Raw genomic sequence first — 25,477 nt, forward strand, 5'->3', positions numbered from 1 at the left:
GCCCAGCAAGCAGCCCAGCAGCCCAGCGGCCCAGCAGTTGCAGGTTGCAGGGGAGGGTTGGTGGCCCGAGCTTCGTCCCAAAAGCCCGATCTCCCGACTTCCACCACTTCCATCCCGCGCTGGTTCATTGGCTTGGACACGGTGATTGGATCGCGCCGGCCCAAGGCTACCTCGCCTACTCCGTACGTACGTACGTACCTTGCCTACCTGGAACCTACTGACGTCCATTAAGCTCTTCCTAACCTAAGGCCAACCCAGCTAGAGTCCATTATCGTCAGCCTTCCCCCGAACCGAATCCCAACGTAGGAGACCGCCCTCAAACCCATTTATCAAACAGCCAATCCCCCCCGAACTCGACTTTCGCTCTTCGCCACTTCAAGGAAACACCCCGCTCTGCAGTCGTCAGCTCCAAGTTGACAAACCGACCGCCAAGATGCCTTTGGAAGCGGTCATGATCGTCGTTGACAACAGCGAGAGCTCCCGAAATGGCGACTACCAACCAAACCGATTCGATGCCCAGGCCGACGCCATCAACATCATCTTCGAGAACATCACCCAGTCGAATCCTGAGTCGTCAGTCGGTCTCATGAGCATGGGCGGCAAGGGCCCAGAGGTCCTGTCCACCCTCACAACGGAACGAGGCAAGCTCCTCGAGGGCCTGCACCGGACAAGAAAGAAGATCTCAGGCACCTCGCACCTCGCGACGGGCATTCAGATCGCCAGTGTACGTTTCCGTCATCTACAGGACCAGATACTTGCAAACGACTAACCCCGACTGCAGCTAGCCCTGAAGCATCGCCAGAACAAGTCGCAGCGCCAACGCATTATCGCCTTTGTCTGCTCCCCAGTCACCGATGACGAGAAGTCGCTCGTCTCACTAGCCAAGAAGATGAAGAAGAGCAATCTGGACATCGATTTCGTGTTATTCGGCGACCTGGACAACGATGACGTCCAGAAGAAGCTAGAGGCATTCAACAACGTCCTGAAGAGCCCCGACAGCTCGCATCTGGTCGTAGTTCCCCCGAGCGGTAGGTTGCTTAGCGACCAGCTGATATCCTCCCCGATCCTTCTTGGGGAGGGCGCTGCGGGAGCCGGTGGAGCCGGTGGTGCCGAGTCCGGCGCCGGCAACGAGTTCGGCTTTGACTTCGACCCCACCGATGATCCCGAGCTGGCGCTTGCTCTGCGTATGAGTATGGAGGAGGAGAACGCCAGACAGGCACGACAAACCCAGGCGGATGGAGACTCAGGTTCCAAGTCCAACTTGGAAGGCATCAAGGAGGAAGACGAACGACAACCCCTGTTGAACGAAGATGGCGAGGCAAGTGGCGGATCTTCTAGCAAGAAGGACACCAAGAAGGACGGCGATGACAAGATGGACACTTCATAAAGGGTCTTGGGCTCTACGTTCAGATATTGCTTTGTACCTGTACAATACGGATAGACTAGAGAGGAACTGGTCATGAAAGCAGAGGCAGAAGAGCCTTATTCTTTACGAATAGCTCTCCTTATATTGACGAAATTCATTGCACGCAAGTAAGCACCCTAACGCCGTTCCATGCAGACGGATCCTTTTCAAGTCCGTTCTTCCTATGCCACCTAGACCATCGCGCACCACGTACATGTGAATAGTGCTGTTGCTATACCCAAGGCCTTTTTATTTTCCTGAAGGCCCGGGGCAAGAATTTGCATATCTTCCGTGGATAGCTTCTATGCATTGGGCTCCCCGTTATAAAATGCATACGTTTCACTGATGCCCTGATGCATTATCGTCAACCCCGCCCAAAGGCCGACGATTCACAGCCTCGAGCGCGTCCATCAACGAGAATTATTAATCTCCCGAATGTACGAGTTGAGCTTGCGGTCGAACATGTCGCAGCGCACAGGCATCTCGAGCTGATAGAAGGGGTTCTTCATGACGTAGTCGGCGTAGAGATCGTAGACTTTGCGCATGGCGACGTCGACGTTGGCCTGCATGGTGTCGGTGAAAAGCAGGAACTTTGTGCCCGTCTGCGTGTTGAAGCACTGCAGCCGGAAATTCTCCGTCTCCATGACCTCGAGCCCCGAGGGGGGCTCCGGCCGGCTGGGGAGGGGCCCCTCCTTGCCCGCCTCCGCCCGAGCTGCCGCCGCCTCCGAGGCTGCCGCTGGCTTGGTGCTGATGCTGCTGCTGGGCGTGGTAGTGGGCGGCCTGGTGCTCCCGTAGAGGGTTCAGGCGCGCCGTGATGGCGTGGACACTACCATGATATCAGAATAGAACGCGCACAGGGGGGCGCTTAAGAGGATACAGACCCATGAAAGGTGCCCGCAAGAACCAAATAGTCGTTTGAATTGAGCTGATTGAGGCCCTCCCCGAAAGTCCGATTGTAAATCAGACCTCCGGCCTTGTTGATGATGAGAAGTGCAATAACACCCCTGTAAGCCGTGTTAGTATCGTCGACAGTTGGGAAAACCAGGGTTGGACAGGCGACCTTACATGTTGATGTGGAATATCTGTCCGCCAAGGCCTGTCACGAGGCCGCAGAAAAGCAAATAAGAGTCTCCTGCCTCAAGGTCTTCTCATATTGGTTCTCCGAATTCGACAAGACGGGTGCTGTTGTTTCTATCCACCTCGTATGCTCGCCGTCAACCTCCTATTCAACGTTGGGTGGTGTAGGGGGAGCCTTGTGGTGAACAACGGGTAGTCCAACGCCGGCCGAAGTTTATCCGGCCCAAGCAAGGCTCTGCGACTGAGCGACTCAGCGACTCGGCGACTCGGCGACTCAGCAGCTCACCAAGTCCTTCATGGTACAAAGGTACATCCGGCCCAGGGAAGGAAGGAAGCTTTCCCCAGCTTTAGCGTCCGCCGGTCTCTTTGGTCTGCCAGAGCCGCATCCGGGAAACCTTAAAAAAGATAACCTCCCCATTTGCTGCCATCGCGACTCTTCTGCCCTGTCGCGCCACCCCAGAACCCAACCTACCGCCCGCCCGGCTTTTCTTTTGCACGGCCTCTTCTCCCCTGCGCGACATTACATCCAAAGGAAACAGCTCTTTTCACGAACCGACCACCCACTACACTACCCTCTATCGGACGGGCAGGAAAGAAAGGAAGAGAAAGAGGAGGTTTCGCTGAACGAGGGTTCGTCGCCTACCACCGCAGCCAACCATGTCTTCCAACAACCAACAGACCTCACGTACGAAACCCGTGCCGGCCGGCAACGAAGAGGCGTCGTCCGAACTGCATCTAGGCGAGTTTCAGGACGTCGACACGCTTTCGCTGTCCGAGGCGTCGCTCATACTCAACGCCCTTTCGACAAACAAGCTCAAGGGTGAGGGGCACGAGACCGAGTATGTCTAGTCTTTCTTTTCCCCCATCATTCATTCCCATGAAGGAGGACGAGAACGAGCGACGGGTTAATGGGGAAACATGCATGCGGTCCTATCTATCCTGGCCTGTCTCTAGAGCGATGGCTGAGAGGCCGCATGCTCTGCGTTAGGAATCTTGTGCTTTTGTACTATCTCCTCTCTGTTCTCGTAGCTGACATGTGACGCTTTCTCTTCTTTTGCCAACAGGATGCTGAGCAAAACGATCGACTACTTGGACGCCTTCTCGCGCTTCAAGAACAGGGAGAACGTCGAGGCAGTGGAGCGACTGCTGAGTGCATACCCTCAATTCCACAAGTTTGAAGTCGCGCAGCTCGGTACGTATTCACCCACCCACCACAGGGCCTCGCCTCCATATACATTTTCTCTTTCTGGGTGGTGGTCCACTAACACGCAGCCTTGCACAGGATCCTTGTGCTGCGATAACGCCGAGGAAGCCAAGACCCTCATCCCATCGCTTCAGGACAAGATCAGCGACAACGAGCTCGATGATCTACTGAACGAAATCAGCAAGTTCATGACATAGGAGCCTCAGAACTGAATCAACAAAGGAAGAATCTATAGAAAAAGGGGTTGGTAGGTCAAGGTTGCGTTTCTTGAGTTTTCGGTTTTGGTCGTTGTGTCGTTCTTCCTTCTCGTTATCACAACAAGCTGGCGTTTTCTTTTTCCCCTCTACGACTACGAGGTTCCCCGTCATCATTATTAGACTTGCATGAAGATCGAGGGAGATCGTGATCCGGTTAGTCTGAGTTGTTAAGACCAGACACACTTACCATTTTGTTTCTTGCATGGACGGCGTAGGATAGGTTTCGATTTGAAATGGCCTCATTGCCATTTCAGGCAACCCGAATGATAAAATGAATTCTTATTGTCTAAGGGTGGTTTTACCTATGACGGTTGATCGCAGGGCCAGTGACACATTTGGAGCAATGTCCCCCTTTCCTGCCTCCCGATGTTGCAAGGCAAGCGTAGTGGCCCTCTTCAAGAACACTACAGCCCGGGCTTTATCGAAGATCAGTGTTGCATGCATTTGATGTCGATCAATTCTCATGGTCAGTCAACCCGCAGTATGATGTTCACATAGTCTGGCTGTTCCGCTTGCGGTATAAACTAGAGGGTGCGTGTATCCGCCACCACACCATCAGTTCATTCGCGCACCCAAAGCGAAGCCCCTGAACCAATTCACAGCATTGGCTTTACAACACGAAGTCTCGGTGTATTCAGGGTATCTAGGAGTGGAGCAAGCAAGGAAATGGCTTTCGTGTATTTCATCGAGATTACCCATGCTGTCCAGCGTGCTGACAGCTTCGTTAGATGCATTTGGTTCATGTTGGGCTGTGCCCTTTATGAAAGCCCACACCTACAGTGGATGCCAACCAACTCCGTGCGCATAAGCTTGCATACGAACACCTTTCAACAGAAACACCTTCAAAGGTGAGTCCAGCTGTTGACGTGCCGATTGGACTGTCGCTCAGCAGATGTCGCGTTGAGAGTACCTCTCAGCGGGTTGCCTGAGTCGGAACGAGGTCGCCCATGTTGACCAGATTCAGATTGCGTGACGGGTTCAGTCACTGAGCGGTACCCCGGGGTCAACAAACCTGGGTGCTTCAGAACATCGTTTGCAGATTTGGGTCTCGGTATCGAAGAGGAGACTGATACGGTGGGCAGTTCTGTCAGACCCGGTCTCTCTGTCTCTCTGGAATCCAGCTCGATGTAAACTGGGCTGCTATCAAGCTGAGCAGGTACCCCTGGCTTTTCCTCCTCGATAGTGTCGTTTGTTCGACCGCCCGGGAAGTCCTTCCAGTTACTGGGTCCCGTGCTGGCAGGCGTGATGGGGCTCACAATGGAACTGTGTCCTCCGATGCTCAGCATGCTGTCATGAGGGGTCCCGAGTCTCTTTGGCGGTTCCGTGCTTTCTCGCCCGTTAACTTTTACCGGCGAAGTCGCTCTTCCTGTTACTGAATGTGAGTCTTGTAGGTCATCTGCGGCTTAGGAGTTGTGCAATTTCGATACTTACCACCAAAGGGTGCGAACACATCATCGCCATGGCTCTCGCTGCGACCACCCACTGCCGCCTTTTGATTATCATGCATGAGCTTCTCATCGAACTGATCACCACGTGCGTCAACAAATGAGGGCATGCGCTTGGCCAGCTTGCGACGACGGATCAGCAAGAATACGACGAAAAGCAATAACAAGCCCCCAATGACGCCGCCGACACTGATACCAGCGACCTCTGCGCGACCAAGAGTGAAACTTCCACCAGTACTGTTGCTATCAGACGTAGCGTCTGGGGGTTGGTCGGGGGTGGATGGGGTATAGTGACGGTTGTTGCTGTCGGCGATGGAATGGTGCTGGTAGCATCAGTGGTGCTTGCGTCCGCCAAAGATGTGGTCGTCGATGAGTCCGTCGTGTCAGGTGAACTCGCAGTCTCGGCCGGGCCTACTGATGCAATCTCAGTCAGGCTGGTCGTCGGGCCTGGGTCTGGTTCATCGGTTGGTGAGGGCTGCAACGGGGGCACGGCGTTGTCGCAAACTCTGTTTGTGCAAGGGTCATCTGGAACCGCACGAGTTAGTCGGCGACCGGTCGCCATTTTTGTATCAAGAATTTGAGAGTCAGACACGGGTACGGATACCATGTGTGCTAGTCAGGTGGAAACAAAAGGGTTCATTGTACTTACTCGAACAACAGCCATTGAACGTTGGGTTTTGGCAATGATACCATGTATAGCCTCGCGGACATGATCCATCTCTACCTAGGAGATGACCAATTTCCATTACTCCCTCCATCATGAAGATTGCAGGTGACGCTGAAGCCAATGGTGGTGGACTTGGTGACGCCAATGTATGTAAAAAACAGTCATGGATAAAGTGTAGAAAATCGAATCGAACCTAGTGACGGTGAACACGGAGAGTCTGGTTCTGAACAGCAATGGTCAGTCCCAAAACATGAACCAAGTCGGCCGGCAGTAGAAAATATCCACAGTGTGTGGTTGAAGACTGCTTAGTTGGTTGATACAGGCGAAGAGGATGTGAGCTCGGTAAGTGAGTGAAGACTACACGCTCAATGGAAGGGGAAGGGGAAGAGACTGGAAGGGGAACAATGCAGGGTCTAGGGAGTATGAGGGAGAACAGAAATCCGCACGAAATCAAAGCAGGAGAAGGAAGTGGGCAGGTTGAACAGCACACAAACGAAATGTTTGTGCCATGGGATGTTCCCGTTTAGGAAGTCACGCAGGAGAGGAGAAATTGGGAAAGAGGGCGACCTTGATTTCAACCTAGCAAGCCGCGAACACTTCAATTGTTCCCGCTTCCCGCTTCCCGCTTCTGGGCTATAAGTAAGAAGAGAGAGGACAAGGTCTTCGCATAGGTTGGATAGGCCCAACTGCTGCCGAAGTCCATGTTAGATGCCGATGCGGAACAGTAGACGACAGCCCACCTCAACGTTGGGAGAGAAACCTCCCAGTCTTGGGAGGGAGGCCCGTTCTGAAGCCCGACCCTACCATGCAGTGCTTTGTAGACACACAAAGCGTGGCGATGTTGATGCCCATGCTTCACTGCCACACTTCTTGCTGTGGCCTCTTGAACCCAAAAGCGGCTACTTACATTGGACACGCAATGGCACGAGCATTTCACAGGACACACAATCCGTCGACATGGCGTCTACTACTGGGACGAACTGACATACACGCTTGTGATCCCCTGAAGGTCTCCGGGGAACCGCATATGTCAAGACTCATTTCCGAAGATAGTCATAATAACAGCCGTAGCACCATGTTCGGCAGTGGGATCCCCGGACAGAATACATGTAGAATGGGCTAACACATGTCGGCTCATGCGACATATGCGCGAAGCACAACAGTCAGCCGTACCACAGCAAACGATTGCTTTAAAAGAGAATACTCGAACATTGAATTACTTCGCCCAAGACCCAGGCGCAACGCGGCTTCAAATGCTGACAAACCCTGTCGCCTTCGGAGTCCTTTGTATTGCCCAGTACGCTATTTCTTGAGCTTTTCTAGCAAGAGCTTGGCACCCATGTTCCCGACCGATCTTTCCTTCTGGGCTCCCGCCTTCTTGCCCTTCTTCGCCGTCTTATCCCCATCTTCGCTCGTCTCCGCAGCCTCACGAGCGGTTCGCTGCGCCGCGGTCTCCTCCGAGGCTGCCTTCTCCAAAGTTTTCTTCTCCTTTTTCAGGTTCTTCTTGACCTCACTGGCATGAGAAAAGTCTTCGGCCTCGAGCAAGTTCAAGACAACAAAGGAACTGGGACCGGTAGCCCATGATACAACGTGATCCTTGATGACTGGGTAGAGTATATCTGCGAAGTGCAGTGGTGGGTCAACCGGCTTGACTTGCTTGGTGGCCTTGTCATAACGTCCACCGGCGATGAGCGTCTTGAAGAGACGGCCGCCATGGGACGACTTAGAAATGTGGACTTGTGCTTCACCTTCCGGGCTGGCTTCCTCTCCCTCGCCGACCTCGGTCGCTGCATCTGGGTCCCCACCAGCTGCGCTAGCAACCGCCTTCAGGGCCTCGGACTTGTCACCGACAGCAGAGAATAAGACTTCGATGACTAGTTGGCAGCCAAAGGGGGTGGATAGTAAATCCAGGGCCGAAGACTCGATGGAAGAGATCAGAGATGGAGACATAGCCGTGATGAGCTCTTTCCTCCTTATCTCAGCGTCCTTCTTACTGGTGCTTTTCCGTATTTCGTGAATCTCCGCCAGGCGCTCCAAATCGTAACTCTGGCTGTTATCGAAGAGGGTTCTCGATGTGCCCTCGAACAGATACCGGATAGATAGACGGCCATTCGGGTCATTTGCAAGGACGAATAGATTATTAGCATCGTCCTGATCGCCTTTGCCAATCATCTCGGGGAAAATGGATTTGGAAGTCAAAACAGTATCATCAATGACATCGTAGGCTGTCAGAATGATGAGATGGCCATACTGATCGGTCGACATCAGCCCGAATGTGTCCTTGTAGGCTTTGAGGATCTGCTTGCGGTCCTTCGCAGAACCATGCGCCAAAAGAAGGCAGACCAAGCGGGCACCAGATTTGGTGAAAGCCATGTTCTTCAACAGATCGCTCTCATCCTCCTTGATCATCTCAGTATATTCCTTCGCCTCTTCGGTGCCGGCTTTGGCGTTCAAAAAGTACTGAAGCATGGCGTCGTGCAACATTGTGAAACCAGTCATCTTCTTTTGGATAAGCTGGTTTGTGAGGTCCAGCAGATACCTCATGATGATGGGCCTCTTGCTCGGCTGCTCCTCGAGAATTGCGGCCAGCTCGGAAGTGGTCGCAGCATCGCCAGAGCTCCTGAAGACGGCAAACTCGGGACCGTACCACTCCCGCAGCATTACGGCCTTCTGTTCGGGTGTAGCAACGCCACGGTAGATATCGTCCACAATCCAAGACGCTTCGGGGTGGTTGATCAACTTGCGAACCTTGCCGTAGAATTCAGGGACGATGAGTTCCCGGACCTCTTTCTCGCCTTGAACAATAAGTTTGCCGATCAGGAACTTTGCGTACTTGCTCTCGGCCAATTGCGCAAATGTGCCCTTCAGTTCATTCGCAATCATCTTTCGTCTTTCGGGGTTGGAGTATTTGATGGCTGTCTGAACGACGCGGACCGTGTCGTGCTTCAGCGCAAACTCCTTTACGCGGCCGGTGAGGATGCCGAACAGCTCTTCGACAAGCTTGTCTCGCTCCTCCTTAGGCACATGAGACTTCCTTCGTAACCTTTCCCACAGCTTTTTTGCCCGTAGGGACTCGTCTGCCAGAGGCTTCTGGTTTCTGCGCTCGAGCGCGATCTGCTTCTGCTTCTGGTGGGCTTCTCGCGAACTCGTGCCTAGTAAAGAGTAAGTATTGTATGGCGACAGTATGCAGGTAAAAGGACGACGGCAACATACCATTCGACGCTCCAGCGCCGTTGGATACATCGGGCTTCCTATTGTTCAAAGCGGCGCCACCGTCCTCGGCATCATCTGAGAATGTCTCGAAGTCATCGTCGTTTTCGTCGACTACAGGCTCCGGTCTGGGAGCCTGGCGCTTCTCGAATTTGGGCTTCTTGTTGGACTGGTCCTTTGAGCCATTGAAGCTCTTGCGCTTCGATCCGGCGGCAGTATCTCTGGGAGCCATCTCGAGTTGGGGGGGGTTGCTGAGAAGTGGCAGCAAAAAGATGGGTAATGAATGGTATACGAAAGTTCAATGGGCTGGCCATTCGCTACCTGCCAATTATCCAAGCTACTGATAGATAACGTCCAAAACTTTTGGTCGTTATCGCCTAGAAATTTATTACTGCCGGGCGGTGAGACCAGCACTAAGCTGCCGCTCAAGTCTTCAGCACCCCCACCATCAATGCCTGTAAGCCCACTATAAGCTAGACGTGTGTAAGTAAAGTAAGTGCCTGACCAGTAGCCTCCAATTGCACTCCCGATACACGTATCGCACCACAAACGAATCTCCAGGAGACTTCGCATAAGTTCTTTTGCAATATGGGTCGCGAAGAGCAGGTCGAAGAACGTGAAGTTCTGGACTCCATCTTTCCGGAAGAGATCACAGGTCAGTCGGCATAGCATTATGCTAGTTCAGTCCGAGCATCTACCCCGCCATCCACCGATTACAGTCAACAATCTGACCCAGACTTTCCGCAACAGACATATCCGAAACCGAATACCGGATCTCGGTCATGCTGGATCTCCCGCCGGACGACGAAGACACCGACGAGCCGCCGACCGTGATCCTGCACGTCAAGTACCCGGACGCGTACCCGGACGAGGCGCCGCAGCTGGACCTGTCGCCGGAGCAGAACGCGGCGTCGCACCCCCTTTTTTCCGTCGCCAACGACAAAGACAACCTGCTGTCGGGGCTCGAGGAGACGATCCAGGAGAACCTGGGCATGGCCATGGTGTTCACGCTGGTGACGACCCTGAAGGAGAAGGCCGAGCAGCTTATCCTGGACCGACGCGCAGAGAAGGCCCGCGCGCATGAGGAGGTCCTGCTGGCGGCCGAGCGCGAGGAGAATAAGAAGTTCCACGGCACGCCCGTTACGCGGGAGACGTTTATCAAGTGGCGCGAGGGCTTCATGAAGGAAATGGAAGACGAGGCCGCACGCCAGGAGGAGGAGCGTCTCGCCGAGCTGAAGAAGGCCAGAGGAAAGGAGGAGAAGAAGCTCACAGGCAAACAACTCTGGGAGCGTGGTCTTGCTGGTAAGGTCGACGAGGGAGACGACGAGGAAGGTGGCTTGGCCGAAGGAGTCGAGTCACTAAAAGTCGCAACATGATTAAAGACAGGGTTAAATATGCGGATAACATTGCATGGAGTTTAGGGCGCATCATTTGTTTGGTTGAATGCACGATTGTAGATCTAATTGACACTACCTAGCATACAGCGATCCACAACACAGGGAAGGCTGTTCAGATGCCTTTTATCATCTCCCAACGCCTTTAAATGCCAGACCGAAACGCCAAGATGTTGTCGTCACATCTAACACCCTACATGTGACCGATTAAAAGAAGCAAATCTATAAGGACCGAATCTTCAACCGCCCATCTCCTCGTCACTACCATCCTCGTCCTCCCACACCTCGTCCCCATCATCTCCGTCATCTTCGTCCTCGGAGGGCGCATCCCCGAGGTCTTTGGTGACAGCAGCAAGAAGCTCATTAGCATGTTCGCCCAGACGATCGTCCTCGTAGTCTTGCTTCTTGAACAGGTTGAGGCATTGCGTGAGCCAGGTTTTGCTCGAAATCCATGTTGATTTCCATTCACCTCCCTCACTCGAATCCTGTTGCTTCTGCTTCTCGCCCATGACGTAGAGACCCCAGCCTCCTAGATACCAGACCTCAACACTGTGGTCGTCCTCTCCCACCAGCCGCTCGAGGACCTCGATAGCCTCCTGCTCCATACCAACCTCCATAAGAAGTCTGACCAAACCGACTCTGCTAGGGAAGTCAGGCACGGAGGGATCCCCGTGGGCAAGTCCTTCCATAGCTCGAGGCTCCGTATTAGGGCTGCCTTGGCGTCGTCGAAACGCTCCTGGGAAATGCGCACGCTGGCAAGAGTCTGCCAAGTCTCGGCGAAGTCGGGAGCGACCATGGTGGCCTCGGTGACAAGCGCCTCACAGCGCGCCTCGGCGTCGGCCTCCCACGACAGGTCCGTCATGTAGATCTCCGAGACGGCGCAGAGCGTCATGGCGTGCTTCTGGCGGAGCTCGTCGACCAGGATTTCTTGTTCGTCGCTCAGCTTCTTGACATCGTCGAATTTCTGGATCTGGGCCTTGAGCGCCGCGGCGCCCTTCTCGAACCACTTGACGCTGTCCAAACCGCCCTCTTCGCTCAGCTGTGCCAGGCACAGGAACTTCTCGGGTCCACCGCCCGTCTCGTCGCTCCGGCTGCCGTCTTCATCAATGGCGACGGCCTTGAGGAAGAAGGACCGTGCGGTTTCGAACTCGCCGATCTCGATGTTGATTTGACCCAGCAGGTTCAGCGCAGCGAGGGCAGTGTCGCTGCCGGTTTGCGATTGACTCAGGGCCTTCTTCGCCAGCTCAAGAGCATCTGAAGGGTTGCCTGCTTGAAGTTGGGTTTCGGCGGCCTTGACATAGAGGAGTGGGGAGACTTTGGAGTCGTCGGCCGAAGCAGCGCCCTTGTCGCCCTTCTTGGACTTTTTGTTCGGTCTTGTCGGCGCCATCGGTCTGGTAGAGAAGCTGATTGTACAAGTTTGCGATCCGCCTCAAAGATGACGGTATCGAGTAACGCCGGTTGAATTTCGAGTTTAATTGACTGGGCACTCAATGACTTCTGGGGTGGTCGCGAAAAAAAAATGGTGACGAGCGGTAGAGATAAGAGATTGATAAGCTAGCAGAGGTCTTGGCATTGGAGGGGTATGCTCGTGAGGTGTGATGACAATGTCGGAGACGCATTGCTGCACACCTGTATCATTGAATAACTGTTAGCTGTCTAGTGGACATGGACAGTTTTTAGCGTTCAGATGAATTACCAATGTGCTTCGTTTGAATCAGGGGTCAGTATGCTACAGAGCCAAAAGTCTTCAAATTTTATTGCTATATGTTGCCGTAGAGTGCTCAGCTGGTAGCAACAACCGCCCGAGGAACAAAACGCCGGCGGTACCGTTCTATTGGAGTTCTGCTGAGGAGGCCTTTCGAATCATTGGACACGTTGAAATTCTGGTTCTTTATTTCATGCCAACGGTTTCATTATCATTAGAGTTTTGGAAAATCCTCTCTTTAGGGGCCCATCAATTCGTCCATGTGCTTCAGGAAGAAAACCACACGCTGGTAGCGAGTGACTCGTCATATGCAAGCCACCGACAGAATAGAGCGATGAAATGGCTGCTCTCCAGACAACGACGGAACCTCTATACCTTTGCGCCTATACGCCGTGAGAATATGCAGAAACAAATCTTCCCCAGTAACATAGACTCGTTTTTCATCTATCCCGGGCTTGCGTAGTCAGTCATCTGACTCATTGCATTTCTTCTCCCTCCTGTGAATGCGACGATTTTGGACGTTCCATGTTGCCGAGTTCAGCACCTTGTCCGCTCTGCGCTCTCTTGCGCCCTGGGATGAAGCGCGACATGCCCTGCGTATGGCTGTGGGCATTGGTTTCTGTCGCGTCGGAGAACTTTGAAAAGAAACCGCGCTTCCTGGCCGGCTGTTGCGACTGCTGCTTTTGCTCGTCGTTCAATCCAACCTCTTCGAAGCCTTCCTCGGCAGTGGGCGGCTCGGGGTCGAAGAACCTGTCCCTCATAGCCGACCTGGGCATGCGCGGGAAGCGTGACGAGTCGAGGCTCTGGCGGGGAGGATCGTGGACAATTACAGGGGACCTCGCTGAGATATCCTGGATGGCATGTTAAAACCCACGCAAGCTGGGTTGACCCTTGTTTGCGACTTACAAAAGAGCGCCGGTAAGAGTCAAACGACTCTCTGGAAATCGAAAAGTGTTCAATGTCGCCAATGCTACTTCGAGTATCCATGGACGCTCGGGATTGGACAGCTGGGCGCCTCGGCCAAAGACCCTTCTCTTCGCTGGGGGAGGGCTGGATGTTCACGAGTTAGCAAATCAGGCGCCAATCAGGCGCAACGGGCGCACAAGTACCGGAAGATAGACACCGCTGTCGTTGACGACTACAGTCCAGATAAGTTAATTAGTTTCTGCTGGTGGATAATCGAGACGGCACTCGAAAGGTCTTTCGACCGTGTAGCCGTTGTCGCATTGGGGGAAAGTGTGTTGTCGTACCACTCATTTTGTAATCGCCATTGTCATGGCTTTTCGCACTGCGGATACTCAACGCCGACGAGGCCTTGGATCCCACCGTATCTACCCTCTCGAAACCTGGGTGGGCAGCGTCCTTGTCAGGCGGTAACAGTTGTTCGGGGCGAATATTCTCGTCGTTGCCTGGCCGCCTTGTGACGAGAGTTGCAAAGGGATTGCGAATAGGCATTGTCGAATGTTTGGATAATCGGACTCAGAGATGATGGTGATGTAGTACTAGTACTGTATTGCGACGGATTGACGGGTGACTCGATAGGTCGCGATTAAGTTCAAGGCACAAGGCACACGGGAAGTGGGTTATCAGCTGCCTCACTATATACTAGACGGAATAGGGCGGGAAGTAAGTAAGCAAGTCAAGGAAATAGGGATTTTTTTTATATAGAAAATTCAAACAATCCAGCAGCGGCGGGAAACGGGAGGTCGAATCTGCAGACGATGGGAGTGCTGATGTAAGTATGCATTCGCGAATTCGGTTGATTTGATTTTCGCAATGGCTTGCTACTAGAGAATGGTTTAAAAGCGCAAGCCGGCTTCTTAACGTCCCAACCAAGGAAGCGATGATCATCCCCTCCTCTACATGTGCCGTACTACCACCACCTCCAGGCACTGCTCCAGGAAGGTGAGGCTTGTGTTCTGCGCCGAAAATTCCCAATGGGTAATGGGTAGCTGCTAGCTCAGCCGCGGAGCTCGGCGTCAAGTGTAACTCCATTATACACGCCCAGCCTATTGTTGGTGTCCTTCCAAGGTTGTCACCTGGTCGCAAGTTCATCTGATGATGATCATATCACCCAGGCCACCCATTGATAGAGGCTCTCAATGTGTGCTTGTCGGGGCACAATCGACTCGATACTGGACAAGTATGTGGTCTCTACCAGTCTGTCGAACGCCGATCTAATCCAACATGGCCAGCTGAGTGTTCCGGCTTCCCGAGCGTCTGGCTGATTGCTGACTGGGTTCAAATGAAATGCATCTCTTCTCCAGTCTGCCAGTGCAGTGCCGAGCTAAGTTGGATTTGGCGGGGATGATCTGTGCCAAGAAACCACATCGCCAGTGACGATCACCAAACACAGCCCCCCGACTCTGCTTAGGATTGGCGCCATCCTTGGATTTACGATACATACATCTACCACCACACCGTTTCCGCCAACCGCAAAGGCGGACCTGCATCGATTTCGTCAGATCTGACTTTGAGCTGACCAAGTCTTGGGGCGCCGGGATGTTAGCCAGTGCCATGGATGAAGCTCGTCATATTCGGCGATTTTTAGTCGGCCAAGCTTACATGCGTTCAAAAACTCTTCAATGACAGAAAGAAGAAACGGCAAGGCACTCGGCAGAGGTCAAGACCTTGCCCAGCTAGTTTTGGATTACAAGAAATCCATAGCCAATAAGTCACATTGCGAGGCAGACGATAAGCGGTTTTTGTCTCACAGCCAGATGCAGTGCGATTTACATGGTGATGCAGGCACTGCCACGTCGCCGTGGTAGACGGCGTCACTAACCCATTGTCCAAGTGTACAAACAAATAGCGGAGTCGTTCTTGGCCCATTGCTCACCTTTGGGCAGGAGTTAAGTACACACTGTAGGAATGTACGATGTGATGCGGACGATGCTGCCTCGTTTATTATTTCAAATATTTCCGGAAATTGCATTTCGCGATTGCTGCCAGTGCTCGGGTATAGGAAATAACGAGGGGAGAGAGTATTAATGATGTTGATACGACTCTCCATCGTAACACAGAATGCAATGGGTTTGCTTGGACATATTTTCAGCAAATAGCAATAGTATTTATCGTAGCTATTGTCAGGAATGGGAGAATCTATGCATGTGAGAATGCCAACTTTACACCGTTTTATGCAGATGTATTATATGCCGATAAGCCCCATACCCTATACCCCATGACCCAAGTATTAAATCCCTTTTTCCTCTCCGAAAACAACGCTTTTGATGATAATGATAGGCATGCCTTGCCATTCATCCTAGGCGCGACTGGACGACCTGCTTCGAGTTTTCTTGTGAAGCTTGTTTGTCACCGGGGGTGGGAACCTGCTGTTACCACTCTCCAAGTCGCTTTGGTCATCATTGGGTGACGGTACACCGAATGTTCCGGCCGGCAACACCTCAAAGCCGGCATTGACCCGTCGTGTTGACCGGTTAGCGTGGACGTCGCCGGAATATGACCTCGCCGGAACACCCCGGTGCTCGTTCTCGGGCGTCGTCGCAGCCTGTCTTCGCTGTTGCGCGTCGTCGGGGGACGCTTGGCGGGCTGTGAAATAGCTGGTTCGAGACGCCCCTCCCCTCTCATGAGAGGACGCCTGGGGTGTCTGTGTGAGCGGACTCGCCATTCGGCTGTTGTGCCTCGTGTTGGCCAGTGTCAGGCCCTCGTCAGATGAGCTGGACGTCCGCTCTCCCTGTGGCGGGGCCACGGGAGATCGGACCTGCGAGAACGAGGTCGTAGGAGTATATGATTGGGGTGCTTGACGAGAGGGTAAGCTCGCGCCCTCGAGGTTTCTCAGGGCATCGCTGTTCCTCTGCAAATCAGCACTGGAGTGGTTGTTGGACCGGTTTGGCGGTCTGCTGGAAACATGTTTTGGCCTATAGGTCGTTTGGGGACCTAATGTTGGCGAATGGGCCTGTTCAAAGGTGCTCGCAGTTGGGCTGGGTCTTTGAGATTGTCCCGGCGAAGGCGTAGCAATCTTTGAAGACATAGCCCTTTCTTTCCCCTTGGGCTCGTCATCGGAGTCTCCTGCTAGAGTCATCGATGCTGCCAGCGTTCCCGAGTTGGGAGTGCCTGGCCTTGAAATCCAAATGCCGTCGACCTGGATCCCACTCTGGATCGCCCGCACGCCGAAGGGTATATCCGCTTTCTTTCCCACAGGCAGACCGCTTTTCCTCATCTCTGATAGCCTCGATCGCTTCTCTTCGTCGAGGATTTCATGTTTCCTCACCGATCGATTAATCCACCACAGTTTCATCAGACCAGCTAAAAATACAAGCACTATACTGCCCGCCAAAACCTACGATCATGTCTATATCAGTAAAGTTCTCAGAGGGGAAATTGGGCGTGCACACTTACAAAGGTCATTTGCTCCCATAACGCCCAATTAACGAAGAAGTTGATACCCATGGTGACGGATAGCGATGGAACACTAATACCTCGAGACCCGGTGTGCTAGTGGGAGCTTTTAAAGATCTCTCCGGTATGCACTGGCAGGATAAGTAGCAGCGCCGTTGGTACGATGTAGTAGAAGCAGTTAGTCGCTCGCGGTGACCCCGGTGTCACACAAGGCGTGCAGCGAAGCCCGTATTCAGTTCCGATCTCCGGTCAGGCCAGCTCAAATTTTGAAATGCGGTTGCTCAACGAAGGAAGAAAAAAAAACAAGTAATCTGGGCAGACAGGGGCTCTAATGCAGTCCTGACGAGCTGATGGCAGCTATTCTCGGGTTGATACGAGTAAGTATGTGGTGGTATGCGGAGGCGCGCTTGTATATGGACAGGGAGCGGCACCGAAATGAGGTGCAGATTTGAACCCAGGCGCGGAACAATGAGGGTATAAGTAGGAACTGCCTAAAATAAGAGGCTTGTCTGGTACTGACGGCCCGCGGCTGCAGGGACTTGAAAAACGCTTAGGTATGCCCCAACACAACCTGCTGTTGGGTTGGGTCGTGTGAGAAACGAGAGAATAGATGCTGCAGGGGTGGAGCCCGAATCATGAGATGTCGGCCTGGTTGAGATCGATATTCGCTTGCAGGGGTTACATGGGAATCTCCCCGGACATTCCCACCAAGTATGGGCGCGACGCCGGTAAAATGGGTAGACGTGACGAATGGGTTGTGTGCAACGGTGCCACTGAATTCACCCTGCCTTGAATATAACCGGGGTTTATGCCCACGAGGGAGTTTCCAGCGAAGGGACGGATCAAGAGACCCAAGCAAGCGAGTCATATGCAGAAAGTAAGCAGCCCAAAAGATAAAGTGAATGGATGGAGAAGAAAGAGAGAGAGAGAGAGAGAGAAAAGAAAACAAAGGGGAGCCGAGCAAACAGTGATTCTTTCGAGCTAGGAGTGAACAGCCGGGAGAAAAGGTCTTCTATAAGAAATGCTACACACCTCCTTGGAAGTTGTTGCGGATAGAAGCAGCTGGCATTATGACGGTGGACGGAGTACTACTGACTTACTATACCTGGATTCACACTTAGCAACGGTGATGGTCTATGAGGCTTCTGTTTGATATAAAACCATGATTGCGGGTTCCCTGCTGGGCATCGTGACCCACGGCCGACCGAGATGGGTGCTAGAAATCAGACTGTAAGTAACCTGGCCGGCGAGTCCTCTACAATCTAGACTTTGATAGAAGGACTTTGCAGGCGTGGTTAGCTCATCAGCCAGCTTGCCATGCAGTGGTAAAGTCCAGCGTCCCAGCGTGCATCCTTCTAGACAAGGGCTGCCCTAGTTGCCAAAGGACAACCAACCAGAACTCCATGTGAGATGTAGGTAGGTAGCAGTAGGTCGTATCTGCAACCCACCCAGGATCCAGGAGCTAAGTGAGTGACCTAGGGAAAGAAAAGAAAAAGAATGCCAAGAGCTTATTGCAGTAGGCATATCCATGTTGGCTGCTGGCACTTTACCCGGAAGCCGAGCCCCTAGACAGGCAAGGAGGAGATGCCAGATACGTACTGAAATACATGCACCATCAACCGGATTGGCCCGTTACACGAGGCGACGCTTTTCTTTCCCACCTACCACGCGCTGGCAGTTGGATCGGCAGCAGGTGTTGGCAGGCCAAGGCTTTGCACGGATCTATGTATGTAAGGGCTCTCAAATACGAAGAAAACACCGCTGACAACAGGGCGAGGGACCAACATCCCAGCTACGGCCACAACATACGAAACAACATCGTCCAAGCCACTGGTATCATAGGTCGATCACGAACGAGTACAGGCAGCTTCTGTTTAGGCTTGGGAGAACATAGCGTCCCACCCAGACCGGTCTTTGTTGGTGGGGTGGAGTGCCGCACCATTTTCATGGGGTAAGTTCTTTTTTTTTTTCTTCTTCTTCCTTCCTTCCTTCCCCGTGCTTCGCTGCTTATTTTCTCATCAACCCCATGCCATTACTGTGCCGAGTAAGAAAAAGGAAGCAGATGTAATCTATGGACACGAAAATTACCTATCTATACTTGGGCCGAGGGACGGTGTTATCCAAAGTATTGCTTTATGCAGGCTGCAGCTTTCAATTAATATCGGGATAGCAGTAATCGTCTTCGATGGCGGTTCTAGAACGAAGCTATCCTCTTTTCTGGCCCTCCTTTCTGGGCTCTCATTGGGTCGGCTAAGCGGCTGCAGGAACGTCGCCGTGACCTTTTCGTAGTACGGATGGTGGCTCTCGACGTCTACTCTGCCGGGACCGAAGTGTGCCGTGTGCTGACTGCATCGATTGGATAGGCAGCCTCACCGTTAATGTCCTGGCAGTCGTGATGATGCAGTGACTTACGGCATACAGGGCGTTTACACCAAACGAGGGATGTGTAAGCATCCTTTGCTGGTCATTGGCATCCTGCATAACCAACTACAGGACGGAAAACACACATGTTGTTACCTAGAGTGGTATTCTTTACAGATCAAGCTAGCTCCGGCGGACCTGGCGATCTTTTGCTACCCGCGTGGGGATGGCGGCTTACGGAGGAGTCGGCGACTAGCCCTGCCCCTGCAGGGTCTCTAAGTGGACACCAACTGAGATCTTAAGTCCAACGTCCGTCCGAAGCCATCGTCGCATCTGGGAGGCTAGTCAAAGGGGCCTTGCCTTCTACGGTAAGGCTGCCCAGCTTGGATCGCGGGAGCAACCTAGGTCTCGCCGCGAAAGGGGAAACACGACACACAGAGCTCTCTCATTCGGGCCACGGCCTGATGGTGTCGCGATTGGCCTGAAAGAGAGAGCTTCCTCGAAGGAGGCAGGAGGCTTGATTCCTTTCTTTTGCTTGTTCGTCCCTGGGGCCACCTCCGCGAAGCGTGGATGGAGACTATTTCAGCACATATGTAACAAGCAATCGCGTATAAGTAGGCAGAGCTGAACCTCGTTTATGCCCATTTACCTATACGAAGTCAACACAATGCAAGAGTCAGGCATCCTGAACGAATAGCCGTCGGAATCATCCCTGTCCAAGGGTAGCTGGTCATAACGATTGACACTCACAATCACTACTCGGCTCCTCCATCTTCGCCGTACACCTCCCAACTCCCATTCCTACTAGTGGTAGTGCCCGCCGATAGGTCTGCGCAGTAGCTTACTGTGAACAAAGGTGCTCCATAGATCTGAACCACGCCAGCCCGCTTGGCTCTGCGGATCTGGGGGTTCGAGAACTCAGGATCCCAAGGGGTTCTGTCTCACGAAGAAGTGGGCTCATTACCAAACGACACAGCATCTTCGCCTGAAACCTCTATATCTAGGTCGGGAAACACTCAAATTGGGATGAGCACGAGGAGCATAATTCGCCGACTTGGCGTGTAATCAACGGCTCGCTACGCAAGGCAAAGCTGGACTACTGGCATAATCTCAGCCGCAGCTGCTGGCAGTTCCGCTTCATGATTGGCACATCCTGGATGATGCCTTGAACGCCTTGTTTTGGGGCGGAATTATGCATCTTCCAAAGATCTCTCGCTCGCATTTTCCGCGGGAAAGACACTTGCAGGATCAGTACCCCTGACAAGGATGCATGGAGGATCGAGAGCGCAGGACTTTTGTTTAAATTCTATTCCAGGGGCACACCTGCGAAATGAGCTCGTATGCTATATCCGGCTTTGCGTAACGCGCCTTTTTTGAAGAGAGGAAAAAGTCAATTAACATGTTCAAACCTTCCCAAACGCCGCTCATGAACACCATAATCTCCTCTCTATTGTACAGGCTGGATTATCTTTCCATCCTTGTCTCTAGGCTTTCGCTTCCAGCCCGTAGAGAACAGCGGCTCCATTTGGAACCGAGGGAACATGTGTGCCTCGGTATTAATGACAATGCCGTCCAGTGGCAGTAGGTCATTGGGTGAGAAGAGGAGGTAGAAGTACTTGAGAGTTTCCGCCTGCAGGAGGTTGTTAGTGATGATCAACAGCCATGAAAGCGCGAGGGAAAGCATGTCACTTACCAACCAGAAACTTTCCATGTTATCCTTGGTGACAGGAGGGATCGTGTTGGCGTTCGAAAGACTCGTGAAACCACCTTCGTCGTCGATGGCAGTGTAGTTCATGAACGACTTGAACATTTCCCAACCCCATTCACGGTACTTCCTCTCACCGGTGATGCGCCACATGTAGAACAGACTCTCCACGGTCTCTGGTCGCTGCAAATTGTGTACATCGTTGCTGTGGACTGTGAAGTCTTTCCTCCACTCGGCTTCTGGGTCCGCGTCAAATTGGAGAGGGGGGTCATGGGGCGCTGATTGTGGCGGCGGAGGATCGGCGACGTTGAAGTAGGTGATCTCGGCTGCTAAGCCTGTCTTCATCCACTTGTACATCCCCCAGCAAGTATGCATCAATTCTCGAGCGAGCCGCATATCATCGTCATTCTTTTTGGTCCAAATTGGGAGTTTCTTGGCTGCCGCTTCCGTCAGACCGCCAGTCGCTCCCAAGGCAATAGTTCCGGGCATGAAGCAAACGAGATGGTCCATCTTGGGAGACAGTGGTTTCTCCAGACCTTCGGGACGCTCTCCGATGATTGTGTACCCTGACGGTTCGGTATAAGTGACCAGATGCTCGCGTACTCCTTGCAGAGCCTCATCCCACATCTCCAAGTATATCGGCTCCTGTTTCGATGTCTGCAAGTACTGCTTGATGAGGTATTCGTAATACGAGTCTCCACGACTGCCTAAACGAATATTCTCCCCCTGAACTTGCCGGTATCAGCATAAACGTAAATGGGAACAAGACCACCCTCAACACCATTATCGTCGACAACCTTCATAACCTTCTCAGCCTTGTCCCAAAAATACTTCTCGCCGGTCAATTTGGCCAGATATTTGAACTCCAGTTGAAGGGTGGTGGTCTCAGCTGTGGAAGAAGCCCCGCCGTCGGCATGAGAAATCAGGCCCTCATACTTGGCCAGGTTGACGCTGGCATAGGGGATACCTGATGGCGAATCGAATGCTGTGATCAATCGATCCGCCAAATCCTTGGCCTTCTCCAAGTAAAGGTCTTCGCCTGGTGCGCCAGGGTCATCATCCTTCTGGGCCGCCAGCTGCGGAAAGGCATTTGAGAGGTAATGGGCGGACAAGAGGCCCCCAGCATACGGATGGTTGTTTCAAAAGTGTTCACATCATGATCCTGGTCGTAGGACAAATCTTTCGAAATCCATTCCCTTGCCTGCCCGACGCGGGAGGTAAGGTTCATCAGGATCATAGTATCCAGCGCATCGACGATAATCCAGCCCATCCCATTGGGAACCATCTGGCGGCCTTTCTTCGTGATCGGGTGGAATTCATCGTGTCCTAAAAAGCGAGGCGCATGCGTTAGTCGGCGGCCTATACCTCCAGGGAGATCTGCCTCTTGGAATCGGATAGTCAATCTTACCCCATGCATAACGGTGATAGCTGTCCCAGCTCACTTTGAAGGCATCTACGACATGTTCCCGCCTCTCCATCCAGTCAACATTGGCCCCTGAGTCGCTCTTTTTCAGCCAACTCCATGAAGGACGCGAGGTGAAGGTATCGTGGTGCTTGGAGAAGCCGCCAAAGTGGTAGAGCAATATGACAGCCAGACAGAAAATGCCAATGACGCGCTTCCGGCGCCAGATGGGACGCGACCGCTGCGAGGGCGGGTAGGCGTAGGGCTTGTCTTTGTACATCGGTAGGGCGTTTCGGTCGGGGGTTTAGGAAGTTGGTTGATCGGCCGCCGTTCCCCCAGACTCGGTCCTCTAGTTGGCGCTGTGGATTGGAGAAGGAGGGAACGTTCTTGGGCATTGAAAAAGCCATATCGTCGACGGCCTGCTTGCCCTTCTCTATTGCATTTATGCTGGCCTCGACAGCCTTCTCGCCGAGGTCCGCGGCGGCTCGCGTGGCAGTGGCCCGGATAATCGCAAGGCCAGACGCAGGATTTCGGTGGATATTAAAGGGATCGCGAATCATCAGCGCAGCATTCTTGGTCCGCCTCCTCCCAGCTGAGCAATGCTACTGGAACTCGGCGATGTTCTAGGGTTACGATAGCTCTCAGTTACTTAGGTGCCAAGCGGAGGACCACAGAAGAACGTCTGAAGGTATGCGGAATGAGGAAGACCGGGACACGAGATGCAGACTTGATAGTGGTGTGCAACAGCTTCCTCATACCCAGCACGAAGGGAGACATGCACCGTGCTGGCAGATAGCGCTGTGAAGATCGACAACTATTTGCACTGAACCACCATAAAGGCCAGGTGCTTGCTTGGGGCCAGGCTGGATGGTTCCGTTCTTGGCGGGCCTCGTTAGCCCGCACGGTCGCGGTTCTGCGGGAGGCTCGGCACCCCTTTACGCCGCCAGCCGACAACCATTGAATGCATTGAGGAGGATTGCTACGGTGATATTTTCCGTTTGGCAGTTGCTGCCATTTTGATATCAAACTAGGCTCCTTCGTCACAGGTCTAAGTGGTTGGGTGTGTTATGAGGGCATATTGGAGGCTTGTAATACCGCGTGAAATGTTGAAGGGCAGAAAGTCCAGAGCCGATTCAATCCACCATAGTTTTCCCACCGAATGCGACCGAAAGTAAAGTACCAAAAAGCAACCGTAGTTCTTTCTGTATATGCATCCTGTTAGCTGTACTCCAGCTCCCACGGCCACTTTCGAGTGAGATCTACTTGATGTTAACACATGCTGAGCAGCACTGACTTCAGATTGCAGTCAACCTCCGCAGGCCTCCCTTCTGCCACAGACCCCGCCATACAGTAAACCAACCTGACAATGAATCACGGGTCTGAGCATCGGCCGACATATCGAAACTACCCCTTTCTTGAAAAGGAGGAATTTGCTGAAGCCTGCCACTTTCTTGACAGAAAGTACTGCCAGGCCCGGCTTGGCCCTCTACGGCGGCAATGGAGACTAGGCGTACACAGTGGTTTGGACATGTCGTTTGGTTCGGATTTGGGCTACGCAACGTTTGTCCAAATCTCCCGGCCACTAGAAGATACCGCAAATTTGGACGACCTTGAGGCGACCTTGAACAGCTTTACCATGACCGAAGCAACAGGCGATGAGGAAATGGTAGATGACACCGCCATGGACGGCGAGGAGGATGATCAGGTAAAAGACACATAGATCACTCCTAACACGTGAACCATGAAGCTCAACATCTATTGCAGGAACTCATTAAACAACCTCTCAAAGCCAACTTTGGACATGTCCGATACGAGATTCACTATCATCCAACATATCGTGCGCCATGCCTTTGGTTCAGCCTGCATGATCTGCCAGGGGAGGAAGCTGCCTTCGATATTGACACCGTCCTCAGGCGCTTGGTACCTGACCAGTACAAGGACTCCCTCCGACGAACAGGGAGCATAGGCGGTATCTCAGCAGACGTAAGTCGTTTTCGAATCTAATTTTAGCTGCAAATCGAGTCAACGTCAGGCTCTTCCTCATTCTAGGAGTCTATTGATCTACCTTGTGGCTAATTGTTAGCTTCGCAGCATCACCCTTTAACGGGAGTGCCTTCGTTTTTCGTCCACCCATGCCTCCTCAGCGATGCCATGGCAGGTTTCGACTGCTCAAAGGAAGACTACCTTATGGTCTGGCTGGGCCTGGTCGGCGGATGCGTTGGCCTATGGGTCCCAAAGGAAATGGCTTTAACCAACAAGGCTTGAATCAACTAAGCCAAATCTGTAATCCGCATCATCTCGGGATTGACCGTAGTTCTTTTCTGTTGTGTCATCGAGTTTCATCGTGAATGCCATCGTCTCTTGTGGGTATCATGTCTTCGAGTCAGTTCACTCGTCATCGCTATCCTCCTCCATGGCAACATCCGAGTCGCTGTCGTCTTCCTCCTCCTCGTCTCGCGTGCGCTTCTGTCCGCGGCCATCAGATCCAGCCGTGTCTTTTGAGATCTCCGAAGTTGGGGGTCTCGCGGGTAAACCACGAGGCGGTGCGGGTGCCGTGGCAGCAGCGGATCCTGGCGCGGGAGCGTTGAAGATACTCTGTTGAACTTCGGACAACTCGACATTGGCGGCAGCAGACCCGGGCATTTTAAATGTCCCGTCGAGCTTTGCCACTGTGTCTGACTTTGTCTTGGCGTAGGAAATCCTCTGTCAGGACATGAGTTAGCATAATTCACTTGATGAACAAGATAGCAAACGGCATGAAACGTACAAGCTCCTTTCCGAGGAAACTGAAACCTTCCAAAGCTCGCATGGCCTGTGTAGCTGCTTGCATATCGCGAAACACTATGTGGGCTTGACCGCGCATCTTCGTCGTCTTGAGCGCGACCACATCGAGGACGGGACCATAGGTCGAGAATAACATGTAGAGAGCCGTCTTCAGGTCGTCCTTCTGGATCTTGGCGGACGGGAGGTTCGTGATATACAATCTAATACATCACGTCAGAGAAGCTTTCCATGTCTAAACCGTTGGCGACTCGACCGGACGACTTACGTTTGGTTGGGCGGAATCGGTGCCTGCGCCTTTGCCCCTCCAGCCTTCGAAGCTGGCGGTCGAGCAGCCATGTTGAGGGAAGGGAGTAGGACCACGAATCGGTGCACAATTCACCACGAATACTGAAAAGCCCGCAAGGCTTCCAAAGTATCGCGCAATGTGAGTATCAGATGAATCAACGAAATCCTAATAGTGTCTCTAAGCTGACAGGGCACGCGACTATCACATTACAAGATG

At 52.9% G+C, this 25,477-nt stretch overlaps 12 protein-coding genes across 12 annotated transcripts; 4 read left to right on the forward strand and 8 right to left on the reverse strand.

Moving 5' to 3' along the window:
- Positions 1–433: 433 nt before the first annotated feature.
- PG998_002005 (uncharacterized protein) lies at positions 434–1,387 on the forward strand (the record flags this gene model as incomplete). The annotated part of the gene is made up of 2 exons (XM_066868823.1): positions 434–724; positions 782–1,387. 2 exons carry the CDS (start codon positions 434–436, stop codon positions 1,385–1,387), a joined length of 897 nt encoding a protein of 298 aa, XP_066737238.1.
- A 428-nt stretch (positions 1,388–1,815) lies between these two features.
- PG998_002006 (sybindin-like family protein) lies at positions 1,816–2,780 on the reverse strand (the record flags this gene model as incomplete). The annotated part of the gene is made up of 4 exons (XM_066868824.1): positions 1,816–2,185; positions 2,287–2,409; positions 2,509–2,627; positions 2,769–2,780. The coding sequence occupies 4 exons, from the start codon at positions 2,778–2,780 to the stop codon at positions 1,816–1,818; spliced, it is 624 nt and encodes a 207-aa protein (XP_066737239.1).
- Positions 2,781–3,139: 359 nt separating this feature from the next.
- On the forward strand, positions 3,140–3,883 carry PG998_002007 (uncharacterized protein; the record flags this gene model as incomplete). The annotated part of the gene is made up of 3 exons (XM_066868825.1): positions 3,140–3,321; positions 3,547–3,674; positions 3,765–3,883. 3 exons carry the CDS (start codon positions 3,140–3,142, stop codon positions 3,881–3,883), a joined length of 429 nt encoding a protein of 142 aa, XP_066737240.1.
- A 902-nt stretch (positions 3,884–4,785) lies between these two features.
- PG998_002008 (uncharacterized protein) lies at positions 4,786–5,950 on the reverse strand (the record flags this gene model as incomplete). The annotated part of the gene is made up of 3 exons (XM_066868826.1): positions 4,786–5,309; positions 5,375–5,593; positions 5,641–5,950. 3 exons carry the CDS (start codon positions 5,948–5,950, stop codon positions 4,786–4,788), a joined length of 1,053 nt encoding a protein of 350 aa, XP_066737241.1.
- A 1,407-nt stretch (positions 5,951–7,357) lies between these two features.
- Positions 7,358–9,497, reverse strand: PG998_002009 (uncharacterized protein; the record flags this gene model as incomplete). The annotated part of the gene is made up of 2 exons (XM_066868827.1): positions 7,358–9,207; positions 9,269–9,497. 2 exons carry the CDS (start codon positions 9,495–9,497, stop codon positions 7,358–7,360), a joined length of 2,079 nt encoding a protein of 692 aa, XP_066737242.1.
- Positions 9,498–9,853: 356 nt separating this feature from the next.
- PG998_002010 (uncharacterized protein) lies at positions 9,854–10,641 on the forward strand (the record flags this gene model as incomplete). The annotated part of the gene is made up of 2 exons (XM_066868828.1): positions 9,854–9,920; positions 10,016–10,641. The coding sequence occupies 2 exons, from the start codon at positions 9,854–9,856 to the stop codon at positions 10,639–10,641; spliced, it is 693 nt and encodes a 230-aa protein (XP_066737243.1).
- A 257-nt stretch (positions 10,642–10,898) lies between these two features.
- PG998_002011 (TPR domain-containing protein) lies at positions 10,899–12,046 on the reverse strand (the record flags this gene model as incomplete). The annotated part of the gene is made up of 2 exons (XM_066868829.1): positions 10,899–11,298; positions 11,319–12,046. The coding sequence occupies 2 exons, from the start codon at positions 12,044–12,046 to the stop codon at positions 10,899–10,901; spliced, it is 1,128 nt and encodes a 375-aa protein (XP_066737244.1).
- Positions 12,047–12,840: 794 nt separating this feature from the next.
- PG998_002012 (uncharacterized protein) lies at positions 12,841–13,819 on the reverse strand (the record flags this gene model as incomplete). Its single annotated transcript, XM_066868830.1, has 4 exons — positions 12,841–13,215; positions 13,271–13,414; positions 13,474–13,502; positions 13,615–13,819. 4 exons carry the CDS (start codon positions 13,817–13,819, stop codon positions 12,841–12,843), a joined length of 753 nt encoding a protein of 250 aa, XP_066737245.1.
- A 1,807-nt stretch (positions 13,820–15,626) lies between these two features.
- On the reverse strand, positions 15,627–16,774 carry PG998_002013 (uncharacterized protein; the record flags this gene model as incomplete). Its single annotated transcript, XM_066868831.1, has 2 exons — positions 15,627–16,664; positions 16,724–16,774. The coding sequence occupies 2 exons, from the start codon at positions 16,772–16,774 to the stop codon at positions 15,627–15,629; spliced, it is 1,089 nt and encodes a 362-aa protein (XP_066737246.1).
- Positions 16,775–20,531: 3,757 nt separating this feature from the next.
- On the reverse strand, positions 20,532–22,751 carry PG998_002014 (glycoside hydrolase family 47; the record flags this gene model as incomplete). Its single annotated transcript, XM_066868832.1, has 6 exons — positions 20,532–20,714; positions 20,778–21,515; positions 21,554–21,865; positions 21,943–22,115; positions 22,198–22,456; positions 22,575–22,751. 6 exons carry the CDS (start codon positions 22,749–22,751, stop codon positions 20,532–20,534), a joined length of 1,842 nt encoding a protein of 613 aa, XP_066737247.1.
- An 806-nt stretch (positions 22,752–23,557) lies between these two features.
- Positions 23,558–24,456, forward strand: PG998_002015 (uncharacterized protein; the record flags this gene model as incomplete). The annotated part of the gene is made up of 3 exons (XM_066868833.1): positions 23,558–23,896; positions 23,956–24,174; positions 24,283–24,456. The coding sequence occupies 3 exons, from the start codon at positions 23,558–23,560 to the stop codon at positions 24,454–24,456; spliced, it is 732 nt and encodes a 243-aa protein (XP_066737248.1).
- A 123-nt stretch (positions 24,457–24,579) lies between these two features.
- PG998_002016 (U2 small nuclear ribonucleoprotein B'') lies at positions 24,580–25,311 on the reverse strand (the record flags this gene model as incomplete). The annotated part of the gene is made up of 3 exons (XM_066868834.1): positions 24,580–24,894; positions 24,959–25,175; positions 25,241–25,311. 3 exons carry the CDS (start codon positions 25,309–25,311, stop codon positions 24,580–24,582), a joined length of 603 nt encoding a protein of 200 aa, XP_066737249.1.
- Positions 25,312–25,477: the final 166 nt, after the last annotated feature.

This window comes from Apiospora kogelbergensis, assembly GCF_038363985.1.
Source record: "Apiospora kogelbergensis strain CBS 113332 chromosome Unknown utg000001l_segment0_segment0, whole genome shotgun sequence".
NCBI classification, from domain to species: domain Eukaryota; kingdom Fungi; phylum Ascomycota; class Sordariomycetes; order Amphisphaeriales; family Apiosporaceae; genus Apiospora; species Apiospora kogelbergensis.